A 24113-nucleotide genomic window follows, 5' to 3' on the forward strand; every position below is an offset into this window, starting at 1 on the left:
AAATACTGCCCCACTCCCCCACCTCGGCGCGGATTTACTCCAGCATTGGTCTTACCCTGCGTGAAGGAAGCCCCTCCCATAGAGGGAGGCTGGGGCCTGCCTCCTGAAGGCACTGGGACTCCCAATCCCCAGGCACCATGCTGTGGATCCTCCAAGAACCCACCCCAGTGCCTTCTTTCCCCACATCTCTCCCCGCGGGCACCTCAGGAGTGTTTGTGTAAAGGACTGGGATTTCCAGTCATTTCGCAGGTTCGTCCTCACTGATGCCTAATGCCGGGCTCTACAGCGGTGACAAGTGTCCTGAGATGGTCCCCATGGGCTCGGCACAGGTGTCTTCCTTTCCCACAGCCACCTCGCACCCGCACACTTCTCCCCGCCTGTGTCCAGGGCCTGTGCCTGTAGTACATGTATCAGTGCCAAGATTGTTGAAATGAGGTTGTTCTATTAAAAAAAAGTTTCATGGGACAACTTAAAACTGGCAATTTACCCTAAGAATGTTTTTTTAACAAAACATTAAATAAGACTAAGTTGTTCCTTTGTTCCCTTTTACTAATTCCACGGAAAACACAGTTATTTTCAAGGCTTATATACATTGTTAATGTATTCTTTATCAATCCCTTTTGTTTTATTACATCAGCATGTCCATAAAAGGTTTTCTGAAGAAGAAAAAATTATGCTAATATACACTTTAAGGAACTGTCCTAATGATGGTTTTTTCCCACAGTGGAAAAGATATTATGGTGACATGGACTACATTTAAATATTGCTTGTTTTTCCTGCTTGCCAATTATGACTCATTTGTGTGGATTATTGGATTTAGTGTAAAACTATAAAGATTTTTTTCTTCTAATTTTTGACATTTCATAACTTGACAGTAATCTCAGATGCCTAATGACTGGATAACGACAACAGATATTTTTACTGGGACTCGTTATCCTTAACGATTACTTTTATAATAGCATTGTGAGCCAAACAGCACTTTTACATCAACCACACCCTAATGGGGGCACTAAAATGTAAAACTTTGTCCTTCAAACTAGTAACAGAGATATTACTTTATGCCTGATGGCCCAACCCATTTTCACCTTACACGTCCACTATTTTGTCATTTATTTTGGCCTTAAAATGGGGCTTATAATTTACAATGTTTTACAAATCTTTTGTTTAATAAGATACATAGAAAGGCAGAGAGCCAACATAATAAATGCACATTTACCCAGAAATCAGACCATTTAAAATATTTAGATATTTTATATTAAAATATATAATATTTATGGGAATGTAATATAATAAACTCTAATGGTTAATGCCATGGTTTCCTATGTCTCCCTCCAGTCTCACCTCCTTCCACCCTCTCCCCTCTCCCCTCCTGGGATAACCACGAACATGAGAGCATGTGTTCCCTTCCAGTCATTTCTACTCTCCTACTACAAGTAAATCTCTGTAAATGATATGTCATCTGTGCTTTTAAAACTTATATAAATGGTGTATTAATATATCCATTTGCAACTTTGCTCAACCCCCACTCAATTTTTAAAATACCTATCCAAGGTGATATATATAGATATAGTTTATTTTAACTGCTGCCTGGAAGTCTGTAACGTGACTTTACCCCAATTTATTTACCATTCCCCAACTGCTGATTGGAGAAGTTGATTACAGTTTTGTTTTCCTTTTTTTTTTTTTTTTTTTTTTTGCCTTGTTGCTACTAAAAAATCATACTGCAGTAACTTTCATGGACTTCATCTTGGGCACACATGCAAGTTTCTCTGCATATATGCCTAGAGGGGTATGTTGCGTTTTCACATGCCAAATTGCTCTCCAAAACTGTTGCATCAGCAAACTTCCACCTGCAGTGTATGAGGGCCCCCCTTTCCCCATATCCTCACTCAGACCTGATAGGGTATGTCATTTTGATTTTTGCCACCTGAATAGGTCCAAAATAGTATTTAGCTTTAAGTAGCAAAATTGGACTTTGGCAAATGTGGAGTTTTTAAAATAATGAGAACATCAATGTTATTTAGGTGATTTCCCCCCTAGAGGAGGGCAAGGGAAACTGCTGGATCCTAATCTGATTAAAGCTCACCGTTTGGGGCAGGCATGCGAGTCCCTGGGCAGCTGGAAAGGGCCGTGACCACCCTCTCCAGGGAGGGGGCAGCTTGGCCTTAAAGCCCGTTTTCAGGTTCCCGCCCTAACAGAGCAGCCAGCGAGTGCTGGTTATCCCGTTAGGTGCTGGAGCCTTGTGCATTTTCCTTCTTATTGCTTCTTCCTTTTGGTTATTCAGCATCACTACTGTTAGGTTGGCCAAGAAAAAGCAAAGTATATACTGTAGAAGTTAAGTTCATCTTTTGATAAAATCTTTATATAGAAGTTCCTCCCGAGATCAAGAGCATACGTGGAGGGGGAAGGAGGGAGGTGGGTACGGGTAGATTTCTGGGGAGAACCTGTGTTGAAAACATTGCTTAAAATCAGATTTGGTAATTATTTGTGGTTTTCCATTATTCATGTAATCCTGGGGCCTGATTAGCATGTGTAAAGTATAAGCTCTACAAATGCAAGGCATTAACATGAATAATTAAAAGGTAGGGAGTTAGCTGCCTTGGACTGGGGGTTTTCTTTTATTATTGTGGAGGCTATTTTAGTAACCAAAGGAAGCTCAGCCTTGTAGACCACCAGTCTGAAGACCTCAGTTACGCTTTCAGCTCAGCCACATGTCATGATAAATTGTGGGATTGCCTTATTTCCCTGGTAAAAGAAAGTTACTTTCCTGAAAGGAAAAAAAAACAAACAAACCAAAAACTCAGTATTGTTTGCATCCTGTCTATATCAATTACTAGGGTATATTCTGAATTCCTGGGAGGGAAGCCCTACTTAGCATAATCCTGTCACCAAGTATAATTGTGATATAATTTAAAATTACCTTGGTCGTTGCCTTAGCCCATTGATTCAGGACCCTCAAGCCCCTGCAAAGTCTCCTTCCCCAAATTTTGGAGCTTTTGCAAGCAGCGTCCGCAGTGGGTCCCCTCCACCCCATGAGGCTCCTTTCCTGGTGATGCTTGGCTGCGCTATGCTCCACCAGTGGCGCCATTCAAGTTGTTTCCCAAACTGGTGTTCCACAGAGGATTCAGTGGGTGTGCCAACAAAAGAGCTTTCCAGTTCAGATCAGCTTGGGAAATACTGGGTGAAACAGACATTTCTTTATACAGGACTTGCTATTATGAGCCACCAAGAAAGGAATGTGGTACACTTATGAGACCAGGCAGCACTTTTGGGTGTATGTATACTGCACACAGAGCCCCACTTTAAGGAATTCTGCAGTGTGTGTGTGTGTGTGTGTGTGTGTGTGTTGTGCAAAGCCACTAAGCAGGAAGTTCTTCATTTGCTGCCGCATGGTGCCAAGGCTGTGAGGGGGTCTGTTGCAAATGGATGGGGTGGGGTGGCTTAAAAAACGGCGTCTAATGATGTCTTAACAGCCCTGATAGAGCTGAACTTCTCTTAAACCACACTTGGACCCCTGCTACATAACAGAATTCTGTAAACCTAACTCAGTGCTGGTAAAAAAGGCACAAACAGCATCTCAGCATTTCTGGTTCTTGCTTTGGAAGCTGGAGGCAGACCCCACCGCCGTGCCCAGGCAGGGTGGGTCCAGGAAGCCGTGGCCGCCTCTGGCTCTCTGAATTCTCCAGAAGGATCTTGCCTTCTACCATAGCCCGACTCCCAGCCTACGGTCCTCTTCCGGCCACTCTGATGTTCGGGTGCATAAAGGAGGGGGATCCAGTGGATATTCCCTCCAGAGCCTTAGAGAGCTGCATGTGAACAAGCCCTGGCAGATCTGTTTGCTTTCTGTATTCTGGAAGGATAAGTGTGATGAACACAAAGTTGCGCTATGATTTGATTGTTCTGTATCTTGCTTGCTTCACATAAAAGACATTTGGACAACAAGTTGGATAAATAGCTGGGGTAAAATAAATGATAAATAAGATTAAAGGGACCAGGACAGAAAGGAGGACGTGAACATGCTTCCATTTCCAGCTTTATAGAATTAGATTACTGATAGAAATAAGAATCTCCACCAGGAACAGATCATTTGCTGTGGGAGAAGCCTGAGGAGCACTTGTCCATGTGTCCTCAATTAATTCTCACACCAGTCTTTGAGGAGATATTTAAGCCCATTTTACACATTAGCATCCTAACACTCCATGAGGTAAAGTAACTAGTCAAAAATAGCACAGCCAGTAACTGGTGAGCCAGCATTCAGACCTGTCAGACAACAAGACTTGTTCTGCTCCCTGTGGTGGGATATCAGAATGAAGGGAATTTCACAAACCACGTCCTTCCCGCTTTGCAGAGAGGGATCTGGACTCAGAAAGCTGGTCCCCAAAGTCTCACACTGACCAGTTCCTGTTCTGCTCCTTTGGCACCAATTTACTGCATCTTAAAAATGTCAGACATGGGGAACCATTTCAATGTGCAAAAGAGTAAAGGAAGTTTTTTAGTTTATCAGTACTGCGTTGGAGATAATATTCTCTTCCTTTCTAAATTTTCTTTCTTCAATTATCTCGTGATTATTTTTTAGAATGTTTGTAAATACCAAAAAAATATATTCAAAGAGACTAAACTCACCAATAGTCATATCATTCTGAGGGAAACCCTGCTGACATTTGATGTGTTTTCTTTGAGTCTTTTTCTGTGCAAGTTTATACTGTTCTTAAAACAAAAGTCTAGAATAATGTTTGATTGGATGTATGCAATTACCAATAAGCCCAAGAAGATATTGAAAAACCTGCTTTTAAAGAATCTGTTAATCCAGTTTGCTTCTCCCCATTCAGTTACCTCTGGAAGTGGGCTAGAAGCCTTTAGTAATACAACCACCAGTACTTTGCTACTTTAGCTTTCTTATTTTTAAAGGAGGGTGATATCTCTAACACTATTATAGAAGCTAGAAAGAGTTTAATTTATTCAGTTAGTTCTGAAGTACTCAAGATCAATGAAGGGATTTTTACTAAATCTTGAGGCCACTCTAGCAACAGCTAGGTAGATCCTTCCTCATGTGCACTTAATATTAGGATTAATTAGAATAACAAGTCAAATATCAACAGTATGTTCCGTAAAGGAAGAACTGAGAAGGAAAATTTCATTTAAAGTAACAGTATAGGAGGTCATAAACAGTTTTCCTAGCCTGGGATGCTAGTGAAAGCTGAGAAGCTTGGAAATTTTATTGGAATATAGTTTAATAACAATTGTCAACATTTACTGAGCACTTTCCACGTACCAGGTTCTTTGTGTAGAACATTTTGTTTTGATCCTCACGCTAACCCTATGATGGATAGAGAGCACTGTTAAATTATCTTTACAGATAATTAAATTGAGTCTCAGAGAAGTTAAGTGACTTGCTCAGGATCACACAGCAGGAGATGATAGACTCAAACCCCAGTCTACACTCTTAAACATTACTCTCAGTATTTTGCAACTTTGGTCCTATTTTATAGGTTTCTGTTGTTTTTTCTTTGTTTCAACCATTTCTCTTATTGGCAACTTTCTGCTTTGTCTCATGCACTGTCTTCTGCTAAACTCCCAGCCATGAGGATCCCATCGAAGTCTCTTGAGAAAGACATGGCACCTCATGGTCAGTCTGAGCCGCCAGACTCCAGTCTGACCTGAGGCTACAACAGACACAGCTGAGCCCTTAGTCTTTGGAAGGTTCTTTGGTCTTTGAATGTCTTCTCTTTAAAGCTCCAACCCTGCTTGCAGTTCCTCTGCAGACCCGCAAAAACCAGTTCAGCATGAGAGAAAATATCCTTTATTTTACCACTCCCATCCCTTGGTATAAAACAAAACAAAAGCGCGGGGATGGGGGGCAGCGGGTTGGAGAGAGGCGAGGGCAACCAGAGAAAGGTGGCGGAGGCTGGGAAAACCCCGCGCACGCAGCCTGGGCACTCGGGGCACTCGGAGCACTGGGAGCTCGCTCCGGAGCCCCTTCTCTCCGGTTGTCACTGCGCTCGCGGTGGGCTTCACGCAGCCTCTCCCTCACCCTCAGGGCCGCTCATCCCAGCCCCTCTCCCTGCGCGCCCCGGCCATCCTTCTCCCAGGCGATGGGTGGTGGCGCCGGGACCTCTGTCCCAGGGGTCGGGAGAAGACTGCTGGGGGGAAGCTGAGGAGGGAAGGGAGAAGCAAAGGGAAGGAAAGGGGCCTTTCCTCCCGAGAGAAGCTGAGGAATCATGAGGAGCACGCGAAGATTGAGGATGGATTCCACGACCAAGCTGGAGAGCGACTGCTTTATACTCGATTAAAACTATCAGTAATATGTGGCAGGCTAGGTGAAAATAAGTTGAAAAGTCTTCATTTTTTAGTTTTAACTGTAACCATATTTTGACAAAGGAGATTTGGGTAGAGTAAGACTTAACTAGTGAAAGGATGAGAGGCCATGTATTCCTCATTCTTTGATTTTAAAATAAAATATTTCCTAAAAAACTATAATCAATGCATATCATTGGTATTTCAAGTGAAAAGCACTTTTTTTTTTTTTTGTCCCTTAATGCAGTATTTAAAAGGGTTCTGATGAGATGATTAAAAACCCTCAATTCTATGCATGTTCTATGGAAGCCTCCTGGTAATACATATAAGGAAATACATTTCTATGCTGTGCATACCACCTAGTGTGCTTTGGAACAACACAAATTTAAGTATGGTTGAAAATTAAAAAAAAAAAATGAAGAAGAAGAACAACAGAAGAATTCTTCTTTGCAGTGGACACCTGGATTCTTCCCAAAAGAGTTGCATACTAACATAATTCCTAACTGTGAAGAAAAAAAAAATTAGTGACATTATGGGCTCTATTAACATAAGCAGAATGCCTTCATTCAGAGATGGTAGGTCTATTGTACTCTGCATTGACTAAGACAATGATTGACACACTTTAAGGCAGATAGTGACAAAGAGTGGATATCCAGAGAAGGAAATTAGAATCACTAGAGCTCTGGAAATATTCATCTGTGTATCCAGCACATTTTTAAAAGCATGTACTATGTGTCAGGTACTGTTCGCAAAACTAGGAAGGCTTATATTTGAATGAAGGATGGCAAGTTTGAATCTATTAAGTCCCCCACAAAAGCCATGTTCTTTAATGCAACTTGTGGGAGCAAACTTATTAGTCTGTTGACTAGGTTGGAAACATTGGGTTATTTCGATGGAGGTGTGGACCCTGTCCATTCAGGGTGAGTCTTGATTGGTTCACTGGAATACTTTAAGAACTCAGGATCCAACACAGGCACTGATGCTGACACTTGGAGATGCTTGGAGATGCAGGCAGAAGGACATTTGGAGATGTTAAGCTAAGAGATGAAGCCCGGAGTTTGCCCCCAGAAAAGCTAAGAGAGAACCCCCAGGTGCTTAGAGAGGAATGCCCTGGGAGAAGGAAACAAGAACGCACTGGAGCTGAGAGAGAGGAGCGAAGATGGAAGCCCAGAGACTTTTGAAGAGAGTCACTTTGAAACACAGCCAGGGAGCAAAGGACCAGCAGACACTGGCCACGTGCCTTCCCAGCTGACAGAGGTATTCAGGATGCCATGGGCCTTTCTTCAGTGAAGTTATCCTCTTGTTGATGCCTTAGTTTGGATACTTTTATGGTCTTATAACTTAGGTTATTTGTAACCTAATAAATATCCTTTATAAAAGCTAATCCATTTCTGGTATTTTGCGTAATGGTAGCCTTAGAAACCAGAACAGATTTTGGTACCAGAGAAATGGGGTGCTGCCAAGTTTGCAAATACTAAACATGTTTGAATGACTGTTTAAATACATAAGGGGAAGATTCTGGAAGAATTATAATGAGCTTGATAGAAAAGGCCTAGATTGCTTTGAATAGACTGTTTGTAGAAATATAGACTCTAACGATACTTCTGATGAGACCTTAAACAGCAATGATGAATGAGTCATTGCAAACTGGAAGAAAGGTGATCCTTGTTTTAAAGTGGCAGAGAATTTGGCAAAATTGAGTCCTGGTGTTGGAGGGAAGGCAGAATTTGAAAGTGATGAACTGGGATTCTTAGCTGAAGAGATCTCCAAACTAAATGTTGAAAATGCAGCCTGACTTCTCCCTGCAGCTTATAATAAAATGTGAGAGGAAAGAGATAAGCTGAGTACTGAACTCTTGAGTACAAAGAAACCAGAAATTGATGGTCTGGAAAATACTGGGCTTCCAGAAAGTAAGACCCCAGAGAATAGTGTGCCATGTGAGGATTTAACAAAACCTAGAACCAGTCAGCCATTTCAGTACAAGCCAGGATTGGAGATGGAGTTATCCAAAAAGGATTTGTGGAAAGTCCTGTTGTCTGTTGGTTTGTATGCTGCATGCCAAGCCAAAAATTTTTTTGTGAGATCTGTATAAACGGAACCACTGCCAGTATGGGCTGGAGGGGATAGAGAAGGGACAAACTGAGAGGATGATTTCAAAGGCAAAACCATGGAAGCTAAGGTTGGGAGCCAAGAAATCTCAGTCCAGGAGAGTGGACCTATCCATGCAATTGAAAAGAGTGATCATGTTTGTCCTGAAGGCAGAAAGCAGGCCTTCTGCCTCGATGCTCAAGAAGAGTGCTGTCATCCCACACCTCAGAGAGGATGAGGCACATTCCCCAGAGATTGGGGAGAACCTGACCACCACCCCACTGTTCAGAGAAGGAAGAGCCTTTGCCCCAGAGATACAGAGTCTAGGTGGTGCCCTGATGCTTGAGGAGGGTGGGGCTGAGAAGAAGATGGTCTCCCAGATACTTGGATATGTTGGAGCAATCACATCAGCATTTGGAGAAAGCAAGGCTGCTGCATAAGCTTTTGGAAAGGATGGGACTGACATTCTCTCAAACTCCGAGAGTGAAATGTCATTCTGTAAATGACTCTCAAACTTTGAAATCTGATGAAGTTTGCCCTGTGGGTTTTAGGAAATGTTTTGGTCCTGTGAACCCTGTTTTCCTTTCAATTTCTCCCTATGGCAGTGGGAATGTTTATCCTATGACTGTCCTTCCTTTGTATGTTGGCAGCAGATAACTTGTTCTGAGTTTCACAGGTCCACAGCTGGAGGAGAATGTCAAGATTTTTGTACTTATCTATATTGTAATGGTATGAGTAAATTTTTTGATTTGGAAAGAACATGTCTTTCAGCAGTCCAGGGAGTGGAATGTGTGGTTTGAAACTGTTATGGACCCCAGAAGAGCCATGATTTTTTTTTAAATTCAGTTTTATTGAGATATAGTCACATAGCATATAGTCATCCATGGTGTACAATCAGCTGTTCGCAGTATCGTTGTATGGATGTGCATTCATCACCCCAGTCTATTTTTTTCCCAATCTATTTTTGAGCATTTTCCTTACACCAGAAAGAATAAAAATGAGAATAAAAAATAAAGGTAAAAAAGAATTCTTTTAATGTGCTGCTGATTTGACTTGTGAGTATTTTGTTGCGGATTTTTGCATCTATATTCATTAAAGAGATTGGTCTATTAAAAAAAAAAAAAAGCAATAACCCCAGAGGTAGATTTCTGTTTCTCTTCTGTGGCATGACAGAATCTGTTATCCTACTGATAACAGTCCTTGTGGATGGCATCTGTGCCAGTTTGGATGTATCGTGTCCCCCAAAACACCATGTTCTTTAATGCAGTCTTTTGGGGGCTGATGTATTAGTGTTGATTAAGTTGGAATCCTTTGATTGAGTGTTTTCATGGAGATGTGACCCAATCAACTGAGTGACATGTTTGATTGGATTATCTCCATGGAGCTATGGACCCCGCCCATTTAGGGTGTGTCTTGATTTAATCACTGGAGTCCTATAAAAGAGATCACAAACAGAAGGACCTCAGAGCAGAAGAAGGACTCAGAGAGATATTTTGGAGATGGCCGCTGGGAGCAGACTTTTGCTGACACTGGAGATGCTAGCCCAGAGTTTGCTCCAGAGAAGCTAACAGAGGACAAAATGCTCTAAGAGCAACAATTTGAATGCACAGGACCTAAGAGAGGAGCTGCAACCCCAACCAGGGACCAGTAGACTCCAGCCACTTGCTTCCCAGCTAAGAGAGGTTTTCCGGACGCCATTGGCCTTCCTTCGGTGAAGGTATACTCATGTTGATGCTTTAATCTGAACATTTTTCATGGCCTTCAGACTGTGGATTTGTAACCAAATAAACCCCCTTTATAAAAGCCAATCCATTTCTGGTATTTTGCATAACAGCAGCATTAGCAAACCAGAACAGCATCTTTCACCCAATTTTTGTCCTGAGAGTAGAGAGCAAGTCCCCTCTCCTCCCCAAGATTCCAGGAATCCACAGGAGCTGGGAGGCCTCAGCTGCCATGAGCTTGCCCTCCTTGCCACTTTCTGTGTTTGTTTCACAACTTTCCTGTAAAGGTTGCAGGTTTATTTACTAAACCAAGGAAACCTGCGGTCGTTCTGCATTCACCACGGAAGTAAATCTCAGTGATGCGTCCGAGTTTGGCAAACTGCAGCCTGCAGCCAGATCTGCTGGCATCCCCTTTCTCTGTACTGCCCAACAGCTAATAGTGATTTTTTTTTTTTTAATAGAGTTTTAAAAGCAGAAACACAAAGAAGACCTTGCAACAGAGACTTACGTAGTTCCAAATAGCCTAAAATATTTAGGCTCTTAGCCCTTTAGAGACAAAGATTTCTTAATCCTGCTTAGTCCCTTTTCTGTGTATGGAAGGTTAGGTAGTTGAGTCAAGATCAAGGGTATCAGTCGTGGAATTCTAGCTCTGACCATTGTTTTAGGCCAGTTCCATGACCTCTGAGCCTTGCTTTCCTCAAAATCTATAAAACGGTGGTGATAGTACCTGCCTCGTGAGGCTGTCTCATGATTAAATGAAAGTGAGCACACCAGTGAAGCACCACCTTCCTTACAATCTATGTAGTGCCATCCTGGCCTTAGAAAATCCAATCACATGTGCTTCAACAGTAAATGAGACTTATTGGCTCATTTAATGATGTGTCTGTAGGGGGCTGCTGGACCCTCACTCCCTGCAGAAGTGCAGGAAACAAGTCACCTCTAGGTTGCCAGCCACAAAAGGGACTGTCATGAGAACGGCCAGCCCGAGGGCAAAGCTTTGCAGAGAAAATCACCATCACCGAAGTACAACACGCAACCACCACCCTGTTGACTTACTGAATGTCCAGATCAGACTGAAGTTGGTTACGAATGCCTGTAAATCCCCTTTATGATTTAAATCAACTTGGTTTGGTTTGCTGACACAACTGGAAGTGTTCTGCTTTTGACAGAGTCTCTGCAAAAAGCATATTAACTACTCTTGGAGATGTTACAAGGCGAGAAGAATGGGGGTGCACTGGTGTGTCGTCTGAGGCCACCCATTGACAAGATGATCCATCCAAACTCCAGGGCTGCTGTACAGTGGGGAGGGCCTGAATGGGTGTTCGGGGACAGTGGGATGTGCAATCCAAGTCCCCAGTGCACTGCACTGCCTTACAAAGAATAAACATCCACTCTCTGTTAGCTGCTGGTATAATACTCCAAAAGTTTAAGCTCTTTTTAGGAGATAACTTGGTCTTCACTGACCGGCTCCTGAGTAATTAGCAATGTATTTTGGAGGGTTTTGCCCTCTCTTCATTTGTTATACCAGTTTTTAGTGAATCTGCTTTTAGAGCTGTGAATCCAGGAAGACATTCAAAAGGTCCTTTGTCTATTTCTGATTCTCTAACAGATGTGACATTTAGGTCGGCTGGGGGCCGCCCTCACTCCCAGGGTCTCCAGTTCCTCCTAGTGCCACCCTTAGAGACAGGCTGGCATTTCATGTCGAAGGGGCAGGGTCACGCCTGCCATGCTCTCTTGCTCAAAGCATGTCACGGGGAGCTCAGATGCAAGGACTACGAAAATAGACCCCACCTGCTGCTGTGAGGAGTGGCAAAGTCAGATGGCGAAGGGGCCCAGCAGGAGGTGGGATGAATGTGGAGTACTGGGGTCAAAGTATTACAGGTTTGTAAGCAAGTGTATATTATGCTCTTTCTCAGCATATATTCATGTGTGTGCTTATGTGTACCTTATGGATTTTTTTAATAGACTTTATTTTTTAGGGCAGTTTGAGCCTTGCAGAAAAATTGCACAGCAAGTATATATTCCCCTTCCCCCAACAGTTTCTCTTACTATTGACATCTTGCATTAGTGTGGTACATTTGTTACAAATGATGAACCATTAGTGGTGCATTATTAGTAACTCAACGCCACAGCTTACATCAGGGTTCACTGGATGGTACAGTTCTGTGGGTTTTGACAAATGCATAACATCAGGTACCCACCATTACAGTATCTCACCAAATAGTTTCACTGCCCTGAAAATGTCCTGTGCTCTACCTAATCATCCTTCCCTCCCTCTCCATGAGCCCCTTTCAGGGGCCAGCGCCACTGATCTTTTACTGTCATTATAGTTTGCCTTTTCCAGAATGTCGTGTAGTTGGGCTCGATCGTACGATGTGTAGCCCTTTCAGACTGCCTTCTTGGCAAGGTGCATTTAAAGTTCCTCCATGTCTTCTCATAGCTTGGGAGTTCATTTCTTATTGTTGCTGAATAATGCTCCATTGTAGGGATGTACCACAGTTTGTTAGTCCATTTGGACATCTTGGTTGTTTCCAAATTTTGGCAATTGTGAGTAAAGCTGCTTGTTCTAGTTTGCTAATGCTGCCAGAATGCAAAAGGCCAGAGATGGATTGGCTTTTATAAAAGTGGGTTTATTTGGTTACACAGTTACAGTCTTAAGGCCATAAAGTGTCCAAGATAACACATCAGCAATTGGGTACCTTCACTGGAGAATGGCCAATGGTGTCCAGAAAACCTCTGTTAGCTGGGAAGTCACGTGGCTGGCGTCTGCTCCAAAGTTCTGGTTTCAAAATGGCTTTCTCCCAGGATGTTCCTCTTTAGGCTGCAGTTCCTCAAAAATGTTACTCTCAGTTGCTCTTGGGGTGTTTGTTGTCTCTTAGCTTCTCCAGAGCAAAAGTCTGCTTTCAGTGCCCGTCTTCAAATTGTCTCTCATCTGCAGCTACTCTCTTAACTTCTGTGCATTCTTCAAAATGTCCCTCTTGGCTGTAGCAAGCTCACTCCTTCTGTCTGAGCTTATATAGTGCTCCAGTAATCAAGGCCCATGCTGGATGGGTGGGGCCACGCCTCCATGGAAATTATCTCATCACAGTTATCACCTACATTTGGGGGGTCACATCTCCATGGAAACACTGAAAGGATTCCAATCTAATCAGCACTAAAACGTCTGCCCCACAAGATTGCATCAAAGAGAATATGGCTTTTTCTAGGAGACATAATACATTCAAACCAGCACCCTGCTATAAACATTCATGTGCAGGATTTTTTGTGTAAGTTTTCATTTGCATAAATAAATACAAAGCAGTGGGATTGCTGGATGCGTGGTAAGCCTTTTTTGGCTTTGTAACACTGCCAGACTGTCTTCTACGGTGTCCGGACCTTTTTGCATTCCCACTAGCAATGAAGGAGAGTCTTGTTGCTCGACATCCTCTGCAGCAATTGGTGTTGTCAGTTTTTTGGATTTTAGCCCCTCTAGTAGGTGTGTAGTGGTGTCTCGTTTTAATTTGCAATTCCCTAATGATATATGATGTTGAGCATCTTTTGTCTACATTCCTTCTGTGTATCTTCTTTGCTGAGCTGTCTGTTCCTGTCTTTGGCCCATTTTATAATTGGGCTGTTTGTCTTCTTATTGAGTTTTAAGAGTTCTTTTTATATTTTTAATATAAATCATTTGTCAGATAGATGTTCTGTATTTTCTCCCAGTCTGTTGCTTGTCCTTCCATTCTCTTAGCAGTGTCTTTCACAGAGCAGTTTTAAATTTCATTGAAGTTCTACATTATGTTTCAAGACATGTACTAACTGGCAGGTTTGCATTTTACGTTTTGCACCTGGGAGGAGATAATGCAGAACTTCCATCCTGCCCCACTACATTCAACTCAGTGAGATTCTCCAACTAAATTGTGCAAATAAATAAACATGCACCTGCACCAGAAGCTGCAAAATCTTTCCTAAATTGATTCAAACATTACCTTTGATATTCTAAATGGTTTCAAGCATCCCTTATTTATCTTGGATATCTTTTATCCCCTTGAGGGGAAAAAAGAACCCTTTTTCACTAGCCATTAATTTCCTTCTCTCCAACCCCTATCCCCCCTCCCCTCACCCAGGGTGGGGAGAGATGAAGCCAGTATATTCATGTGACAAAAGAAGTGTATCTGTCAATAATATATGGACATAAGATGTGTCCTTTATAATTTGTAGCATAATAGACATTTAAGCAGTTATAACTTATTAAATATCTTAATTGTTCCTCAGGCTGAAACATTCCTACATTCCTTACAAATTTAGTCCTCTACCTGCCAAGACTTTTTAAACTGCCTTTATTTTGAGAAGACTTTTAGTACTTTATGTCAGCTTTCTTATCAGTATTTTTGTTTTTCCAATATTTAATTCCTCCTGGTTTTGAGGTATCGGTATGAATAAAATTCAAGGGAAAAATTTTAAGATCTTAGGTCCTTATAGATAACTGTAATATAAACTTGAAAATGTCATTTTTCTAACAAATAGATTTTGTAGGTATCTATGGGTGATATCCCAATGCTTGTCCTTTTTCACACCATAGACATATAAACCTAGAAAAAAATCCCAGTAGAAAGAACCTTCAAAGAAAAGTCAATATACTTATCAGGAATACATTTTTAAAATAAAAAATAAAACAGCTCTACATATCACACTTCTCATTGGTTACGAAAATAAGTCTATATATTTAAACCCAGAACCTGGAGGACTTGCAGTTCAAGAATGAGCTTAGGTGGGCTATGACCAAATTGAAATGGTCCACACACAGTCATTTGCGTCTGCATTTTTCTGAGAGGGTTCAGAGCCCACCAGCTTCTCTTACAGAAGGCTGTGACATAAAGAGTTTAGAAACCACTTTTCTGGAGTAACTTGGGCCATGTGCCTAAATAATGCCTTCCTTCTCTCCTTGGGAGAAACTTAAGTTTAATTTTCTACACGCTCCAGCTTTTATGGCCTTCGAGACCCAGGGATGGTAGAAGAAGTTGAGTATGGGTGTAGGACAGGCAATAATGATAAAGGTGAACAAGGTCAATGCAATTTCAAAAGCCAAATAGACTCGCTGTGCTGAAGGCTTTTGGATTTTGAGCAGGCCGGTGCCCCCGTATGTGAAGCTTTGGTGATGGCCTTGGCTTTAAGGAATGAGCTGTCATGACTTCATGCTTTCTCTCGCTCCTCTCTGTTGGTGTGTGTATGGGGGTGGGGGGTGCACCCTTAGTGTGTGGACACCGGGAGCAATCCTGACAGAGATGCTTGTGCTCCGCATTACTGGATCCAAAGCCTCTCAAGGAAATCTCTCTGCCCGCTGAACTGACACAACAGGGTGAAGTGGTCTCCAGCTTTGTTTCAAAGATCCACCAGTAAGAATGGAAACAGATTCACACTCTCTCTTGCCCACCCCCCTCTCTCCCTCTCTCCCCTCTCCCCTTCTCCCCCTCTCCCCTTCCTCTTCCCCTCCCCCTCTTCCTCTCTCTCTCTCTCCTCTCTTCTCCCTCTTGAGTTTTTATTGCAGTAACATATATACAACATAAAATTTCCTATTTTAACCACTTTTAGTGTACAATTCAGTTCACAGTTGTGAATACAATGTTGTGCTACCATCACCACCTTCCATTACCAAGACTTCCTTCGCCCCAAACAGAAACCCCATCCCCATCCAGCATCAGTTCCCACTTCCCCGAGCCTCCTGACCCCAACCCGTGGGGACCTGATTTATCTCTTAACTGACCGCCTTTCTCTAGTTTGACGCCTTCATCTCGTGTAAATATGACCCAAGAATGAAGGGACTCTCTGGATTAGTTGAAGCCTCAGTGTTCATGATAACTGCTAGAGAGAGGGGAGTAACTATTTAAGGATTTTTTAACAATGGATTTTTCTTTGCAGAGATGTTTACGTGCTCAGTGATATTTCTCCCCAGAAAACCATATAGCTTACCCCAAGGACAATACAAATAAAATGTAACTGCTAAAATAACTTTTAACTGAGCACATCAATTCAGTTTTCACAATAAAAAAGACTCAGTAATACAACTGCCATCAAATCTTACTAAATATGTCAGGATTCAGTTTTAGTTACTGCATTTCACACCCTCTGAATGCAGCCTTTGTTGTGGCACGTGGTCACGCTTCCCTTTTCTGTTTCCTAAGTAACAATCTATTTCTAGGAAGGCTGCAAGCCTGAAGGAGCCCACCCCCACATGGTTGGTTGTGGTGATTCAACCCAACCAATATTGATTACCTATTATGCTAAGATGGCTATCTCCAGTTATCTTCAATGCCGTGGAATTCTGCCTCTTAAAAGAAAGACGTGGTTCTTATACTGTACAAATAACAAGTGGTAAGGTAGTAAGGACCCTAAAGATTTTAATTAGTTACAACCTGAAAGGTGGGTAGATTGTATCACCCCACTGTACAAATGTGGAATCCGAAGCTGAAAAAGTTAAAATAACAACCTCATGGTAAAGTAGTAGAGCTGGGTTTCAACTTTTATTGCCTTGCTGTAGAATGCTGTGGGATGTTAGATGGACTCCAAGGCCATTTTTAGACTCATAGGGAAATAAAACCACACGTGGGGGAGACAGGAAAGAGCATGCCTCTGCAGCAAAGCCCTTGGCCCACAGGTTTCAGAGTTCTGAAAAGTTACCGCATCCCGAAGAGTGATATGGTGCTCTTGCCATGGTTTTTCTATTTGTTTCATAGGGATAAGTTTGCCAAAGAAACTTTCTTGAAGACAGTTATTGTAGAATTGTGACTTTTAAAGGTGAGGTCCCTTGTTCAAATGTTTTAAGAAACAATGAAGGTAAAGATTGCATTCAGATTGCTTTTTTTTTTTTTATAAATTTTTTTTATTCATTGTACTGAGAAATATTCACATACCACACAGCCGTACAAAATAAATCGTACATTAGATTGTTCACAGTACCATTACATAGTTGTACATTCATCACCAAAATCAGTCCCTGACACCTTCATTACCACACACACAAAAATAACAAGAATAATAATTAAAGTGAAAAAGAGCAATTAAAGTAAAAAAGAACACTGGGTGCCTTTGTCTGTCTGTTTGTTTGTTTCCTTCCCCCATTTTTCTACTCATCCATCCATACACTGGACAAAGGGGAGTGTGGTTCATCAGGCTTTCCCAATCCCATTGTCACCCCTCATAAGCTACATTTTTATACAATCATCTTCAGGATTCATGGGTTCTGGGTTGTAGTTTGATAGTTTCAGGTATTTACTGCTAGCTACTCCAATTCACTAGAACCTAAAAAGGGTTGTCTATATTGTGCATGAGAGTGCCCACCAGAGTGACCTCTCAGCTCCTTTTGGAATCTCTCTGCCGCTGTAGGTTATTACATTTCATTTCATTTCTCCCTTTTGGTCAAAAAGATGTTCTCCATCCTGCCTGGTCTACATTCCTCCCTGGGAATCATATTCCACATTGCCAGGGAGAGTCACTCCTCTGGGTGTCTAATCCCATGTAGGGGAGGAGGGCAGTGATTTCACCTGCCAAGTTGGCTTAGCTAGAGAGAGAGGGCCACATCTGAGCAACAAAGAGGCCTGCGGAAGAAGGCTCTTAGGCACAATTATAGGCAGGCCTAGCCTCTCCTTTGCACCAACAGTCTTCCCAAGGGCAAGTCCTGTGGTAGAGGGCTCAACCCATCAAACCACCAGTCCCCTATGTCTGTGAGCACATTAGCAACCATCGAGGTGGGGCAGGCCACTATTGTATGTAGCACTATTACATACAATAGTTCAGGCTTTGAATGATTTTATTCAAAGTAGTAATTTCAATCTTTAACAGAATTTTTGGTTCTAGAAGATAGTGTGATCCCTGAATTTTACAAAACAAAGTTTTGTAAATGGTTGGTACACTACCTCTGACTAGTGGTGTTTCTTCCTTTCAAGTAGATAGCCAGTAGTGATTTATTTGGTAGTGCAATAGCTGCTTTTGGGGTAAGCTGCTGTCTTTGTTCCTCAGGATATTTTGAATGAAAATATCATTTGTCATTTCTTCTTTTTCTCTTTTTGGTTTTTGGGAAAATTTCTTGCAAGATTAAGATATGTAATTTTTATTTTCCTTACTTTTGCTGTGTTTTATTTTACAGTTCTTATGTGGATATTGTTCTTTATACTGTAATTCCCAAGTGGATTAAATCCATTATTCATCTAATGATTTCCCCTCAGCCCTACTGAACCCTAGCCAAGTTATGGGAATGAATCTTCCATTTTCCAAATGAACAGACTCAGATACAGAGAAATGTAAATGCCTTTTCGCACACTCCCAAAGAAAGAGACCCAGTGGAATTAGGATTACATTTATGTACATTTAAAATTCATATTTGCTTATTTGCAACAAATGATACTTACTTGAGAGACAGTTTCTCTTTTTTCCTTAGTTCATTAGAAGATTGGATGGGGTGGTACGTGGTTCCAGCAGTTTAAAGAAAGAGGAATACAAGCTTCCAGCTCAAACAAGCTTCATATTTGTGAGGACCCTAGGAGTAACTCCTGGCTTATTTCTTAATTCTGCATCCAGAGACGCTGAAGGAAGGGATTGCATGTATGTTGCCTTTACCACCTATATTACACAGATTCCAGGATGACTTGCATTATAGCTGTTTGTTTTTATGTCTTAACCATCCCCTGTTGGAATATAAACTCATAGCTGGGGGAGTGGAACAGAGAAGATTTTTTTTTTTTTTTTTTTTTTTTTTTTTTTGCCAATTTCCCTAACAGCTCGGTTGAATGCTGAGAATGTAGATGATTAATAATGTAGAAGCTCTCTGTGGCGATTATTTATTGTGTACAATGAGTACATTTACAGTGTAATTATTCTGCTGTTTCCCGTTAAAGCCATTCTTTCAGACCAGAATCCAAAGTGAAACAAAGCCAGCTAGTCATCTGGGGGAAGATTACAGGAGCATCATTTTCATGTATTTGCTTTCTGGTTCAATTTGGGTATTTAAATCTAGGATTTCCATCCAATGTAACCCACTAAATGGATGTTAGATTTCCATAATAAAAATTGATTTTTAAGAGAAAATAAGAGAGGAAAGATATATTAAAGCTCTACTTTTAATATTGGTTTTAGTTTTCAGTTTTGTCCCTTGCTTGTTGGTGATGCTAAATTTGCACAGGACTTACACAGTTTGCTCACCTGGTTGTTTTCTTCAGCTATGCTGCTGTGTGAGTCACAGCTACCCAATGTCTGAAGTCATTGTCATGACAAATTGGGTGATGTCACTTAATGGATGGGATTCAGGCATCTCAGGCTGTGAAATCCAGGTCACTAGTCATAAACAGCCTCGTCCCAGAACAAGAGGCTTGCTGGCTGTCATCAGTCCTTGCACAAACAGCTTGCCCTGGCACCTGAAATCATTGGCATAAATTGGGTCAGGTATTAGGTTGAACTGTATGGAATTGCCATATTTGACCCTTTTTGACCTAAAATAGTAATTCATGTTGTTCAACCTAACATGAAGCACAAGGAAGGAAATCTGTTTAAATTGTAGACTCTTACCTATAATTTTAAAGACTTCATCTTAAAAATACTCCCTGCACATTCAGTAGTCTATGAGAATTTTCATTATGAGTGACAAAAATGAGAGCAGGGGAGAGGTGAATTCTAGGACTTCAGAAAATAATTAAGTTACAAGAACATCACAACAGCCCTAGCTACAGAAATGCCAGAATTCTTTGCAGCTTAAAATCTGCATCCAGAAGAGGCTTGTGATGGGGAGAAGGGAAGGGGATAAGGCAAGTGCTCAGAGAGGACGTAGGGGAGGGTCTGCAGGTGGAGGAGACCAGGAGTGGAGCAGGAAGGGGCTCCAGGCCCTGAAAGCAGTGCTGAGGGGAGTGAGCCCCCAGCACGAGCTCAGCTTACCTTCCAGGGAGAGAGCAAGGGCCGTACATCGCTTCTGCTTACCACTTACCTGAAAGGACAAATTCAGGCTCACATCCGAAAAGACATGCCGTTTGCAGTGTCTGGATTCACTTCAGTTTTTGCTTTAGTGTCAGAGAAGTAAAATACAAATATCTAAGAGAAACAATCCATGCTGTTCTTAATAACACTGAATTATAACCAAATTGATCATTAAGGGTGGGAAAAAAAAAACTTTTCAGATTGCTTGGTGTTTTGGATGTGGGGCAATTATTGAGAAAAGGGGGTACTGAGTGTCTAAAAGTAGGGTGATGACGTTTGAGAACCATGGAAATGGCCTGTGACTGACTTCCCTTTTTCCTGGAACTGGCCATGTTTGCCTTTTACCATGTCCAAAGATGTACCATTTCATTAATTGAGGTGACACTGTATCTTAAATGACACCATTTAGCAACTAAAAGGATAATCAAAGTAGCTTTTCTTTGGATATTTTCTTTCACATGCCTAAATTATACTATTGGAATTTTTTTAACCACTTAAGAAATCCTCCTGTTGGTTTTTTGTTTGTTTGTTTGTTTTTGAGTACTATGTAGATCTTTTTTTTTATTAGATTGTTCACATACCATACAACTATCCGAAGATCCAAAGTGTACAATCAGTTGCCCATGGTACCAATCATACAGCTGTGCATCCATCACCACAATTAATTTTTTTTTTCAATTTTTAGAGCATTTGCATTACTTCAGAAAAGAAATAAAGACAAAAAAAGGAAACTCAAATCCCCCTATACCCCTAACCACCCCCCCTCCATTATTGATTCATAGTTTTGGTATAGTACATTTGTCACTGTTGATGAAAAGAATGTTATAATACTACTAACTGTAGTATATAGTTTGCAATAGGTGTATTTTTTTTCCTATATGCCCCTCTACTGTTAACTTCTAGTTATAGTGTCATACATTTGTTCTAGTTCGTGAAGAGAGATTTCTAATATTTGAACAGTTAATCACAGACATCATCCACCACAAGATTCACTGTTTTATACATTCCCATCTTTTAACCTCCAGCTTTCTTCTGGTGACATATGTGACCCTGAACTTACCCTTTCCACCACCTTCACGCACCATTCAGCACAGTTAGTTATTCTCACAACGTGCTGCCATCACCTCTGTCCATTTCCAAACATTTAAGTTCACTCTAGTTGAACATTCTGCTCATAATAAGCAACCGCTCCCCATTCTTTAGCCTCATTCTATATCCTGGTGACTTATACTTCATGTCTATGAGTTTACATATTATAATTAGTTCATATCAGTGAGACCCTGCAATATTTGTCTTTGTGTGTCTGACTTATTTCACTCAATATAGTGCCCTCAAGTTTTCTTCATTGACCCATTTTTTTTTAAGACAGTTTGGTTCACACACCATACATTCCATCCTAAGTAACCAATCGTTGGTTCCCTTTATAGTTACGTATTTATGCATTCAGCACCATTGCCACTGTCTATTTAAGGACATCTCCATTTCTTCCACAAAGAAGGAGGAACAGTCAAAGAAGGCAGAGAGACAAAATAAAAAGAAAAAAAGAAAGAGAGACAGAGAGAAAAAAACAAACAAACATGACATCTAGAAAGCAACAAAAGGAAAGACAGCATTAATCTAAAGTAGAATAAAGAGTCAGACAACATCACCAGTGCCAGAGGTCCCATACCCTTCCCTTATTCCTCACCTCCCCGCCCCCACCACCATATGCATTTAGCTTTGGTATATTGCCTTTGTTATATTAAAGAAAGCATAATACAACATTTCTGTTAATTATAGTCTCTAGTTTGCATTGATTGCATTTTCTGCCCAATCCCAACCCATTTTTAACTCCTTGCAATGTTGACATTCATTTGTTCTACCTCATGTAAAAACATATTTGTATGTTATATTACAATCATTGAGCACCCTAGGTTTCACTGAGTTATATAGTCTCAGTCTTTATCTTTCCTCTTTCCTTTTGGTGTCACACATGGTCCTAACCTTCCTCTTTCAACCATACTCACAGTCATCTTTGTTCAGTGTACTTACATTGCTGTGCTACTATCTCCCAAAATTGTGTTCCAGACCTCTCACTCCTGTATTTTCCTATCTGTCTGCAGTGCTTCCTTTAGTGTTTCCTGTAGCACAGGTATCTTGTTCACAAACTGTCATTTCTGTTTGTCAGAGAATATTTTAAGCTCTCCCTCAGATTTGAAGGACAGTTTTGCTGGATATAGGATTCTTGGTTGGTGGTTTTTCTCTTTCAGTATCTTAACTATATCACACCACTTCCTTCTTGCCTCCATGGTTTATTGAGAAATCCGCACATAGTCTTATGAAGCTTCCTTTGTATGTAATGGATCACTTTTCTCTTGCTGCTTTTGGGATTCTCTATCTTTGAAGTTTGATAATCTGATTATTAAGTGTCTTGCATAGGCCTATTCAGATCTATTCTCTTTGGGGTATGCTGTGCTTCTTGGATCCATAATTTTATGTCTTTCATAAGAGATGGGAAATTTTCATTGATTATTTCCTCTATTATTGCTTCTGCCCCTTTTCCCTTCTCTTCACCTTCTGGGACACCAATGGCACATACATTCCTGCTTTTCATTTTGTCCTTAAGTTCCCAGAGACGTTGCTCGTATTTTTCCATTCTTTTCCCTATCTGTTCTTTTGTGTGTAGGCTTTCAGGTGCCTCATTCTCCAGTTCCTGAGTGTTTTCTTCTGTCTCTTGAGATCTGCTGTTGTATCTTTCCATTGTGTCTTTCATCTCTTGTGTTGTGTCTTTCATTTCCATAGATTCTGACAGTTGTTTTTTCAAACTTTCGATTTCTACCTTATGTACGCCCAGTGTTTTCGTTATACGCATTATCTCTTTTGCTGGATCTTCCCTAAACTTTTTGAATTGATTTAGTATTAGTTGTTTAAATTCCTATATCTCAGTTGCAGTGTAAGTTTGTTCCTTTGACTTGGCCATAACTTCGTTTTTCTTAGTGTAGGTTGTAGTTTTCTGTTGTCTAGGCATCTAGTTTCCTTGGTTACCCCAATCAGGTTTTCCCAGACCAGAATGGGCTTGGGTCCCAGAAGGAAGAAATATACAGTATCTGGTTTCCCTGAGGGTGTCTTAGAAAATTGGTGCACCCTGTGAGGCCTCAAGTCCCTGTGCTTTTCTACCCAGCACATGGCACCTGTCAGCCTATAGCTCCAGACTGGTGTAAGGAGGTGTGGCCCGTGGCTGTTTTCCCCCAGGCTCTGGGGTCTGGTTCTGAATGGAAGGTGGGTAATAGAGCTGAACCCTGCCTCTTTTCTCTTAGGGAAGATAGACCTCCCTAGGGAGAGGTCATTAGCATTTGAATGGTCTCCGCCTGTGCCATCTCTACCCTTATCTGGGTCAGAGCACTGGGAGCTGAAAATGGCTGAGGCTCTCTCCACTGAGCTGAAAAAGGGACAGAAAGCCCCCTTCAGGGCCAGTCCATGGCCTCCCTCTGGTTCTCTGAGGTCAGTCGTCACCAAAAGCCTCTGTCTGCTTTTTGGGGATTCATATCTTGTATTGAGCAGTGCACGCTTGTTAATTAACACCCCGGTTGGAGCTCAGCTGTGCTATATTCGCTTGCTGGGAGAGAGCTGCTCTCTAGCACCAGGAGGCTTTACAGTTCAGACCATGGGGGGAGGGGCTCCCGGCTTGGATCTGCAGTTTTTACTTACAGATTTTATGCTGAGATCTTGGGCATTCCTCCCAATTCAGGCTGGTGTATGATGAGTGGACGGTCATGTTTGTCCCCCCGCAGTTATTCCAGATTATTTACTAGTTCTTCCTGGTTGTTTATTAGTTGTTCCAGGGGGACAATTTAGCTTCCACTCCTCTCTATGCTGCCATCTTCTTCTGTCTCCCCATACTTCCTCCTGTTGGTTTTTGAGTGGGATGTTTTTGAATCTTCACAGTGATTTTGTATTCTTGGCTCTTTAGGTTGCCTGCACCACTTCTGTCTTGAAAGCAGAACTTTGTAACTATAGGATGAATAAATACAGCTGTGATTATCAATGGTTTAATGGTTATTGTGCTTTTCTGTCTAGATAAAGGATTCAAAAAAA

The 24113-nt window shown here is 41.4% G+C and overlaps 1 protein-coding gene and 1 long non-coding RNA gene across 11 annotated transcripts in view; one reads left to right on the top strand and one right to left on the bottom strand.

Moving 5' to 3' along the window:
* Positions 1-24113, top strand: part of MAP7 (microtubule associated protein 7) — a 174749-nt gene that overhangs the window by 30728 nt on the left and 119908 nt on the right. The window contains exon 1 of one of the 10 annotated variants that reach the window (XM_037842477.1): positions 11664-11984. The exons of the other annotated variants lie outside the window; for them this stretch is intronic. Within the exon in view, the coding sequence (XP_037698405.1) occupies positions 11951-11984 (34 nt within the window). The 5' untranslated portion in view covers positions 11664-11950. Of the gene's footprint in view, positions 1-11663; positions 11985-24113 lie in introns of those variants that run through there. 10 annotated transcript variants of the gene reach the window in all.
* Positions 18882-22115, bottom strand: LOC119539190. The gene is made up of 3 exons (XR_005217808.1): positions 22071-22115; positions 19275-19486; positions 18882-19018 (listed from the first exon to the last, which is right to left on the bottom strand). It is a non-coding gene; the product is annotated as an uncharacterized LOC119539190 (long non-coding RNA).

Source organism: Choloepus didactylus, chromosome 7 (assembly GCF_015220235.1).
Source record: "Choloepus didactylus isolate mChoDid1 chromosome 7, mChoDid1.pri, whole genome shotgun sequence".
Lineage (NCBI taxonomy): Eukaryota > Metazoa > Chordata > Mammalia > Pilosa > Megalonychidae > Choloepus > Choloepus didactylus.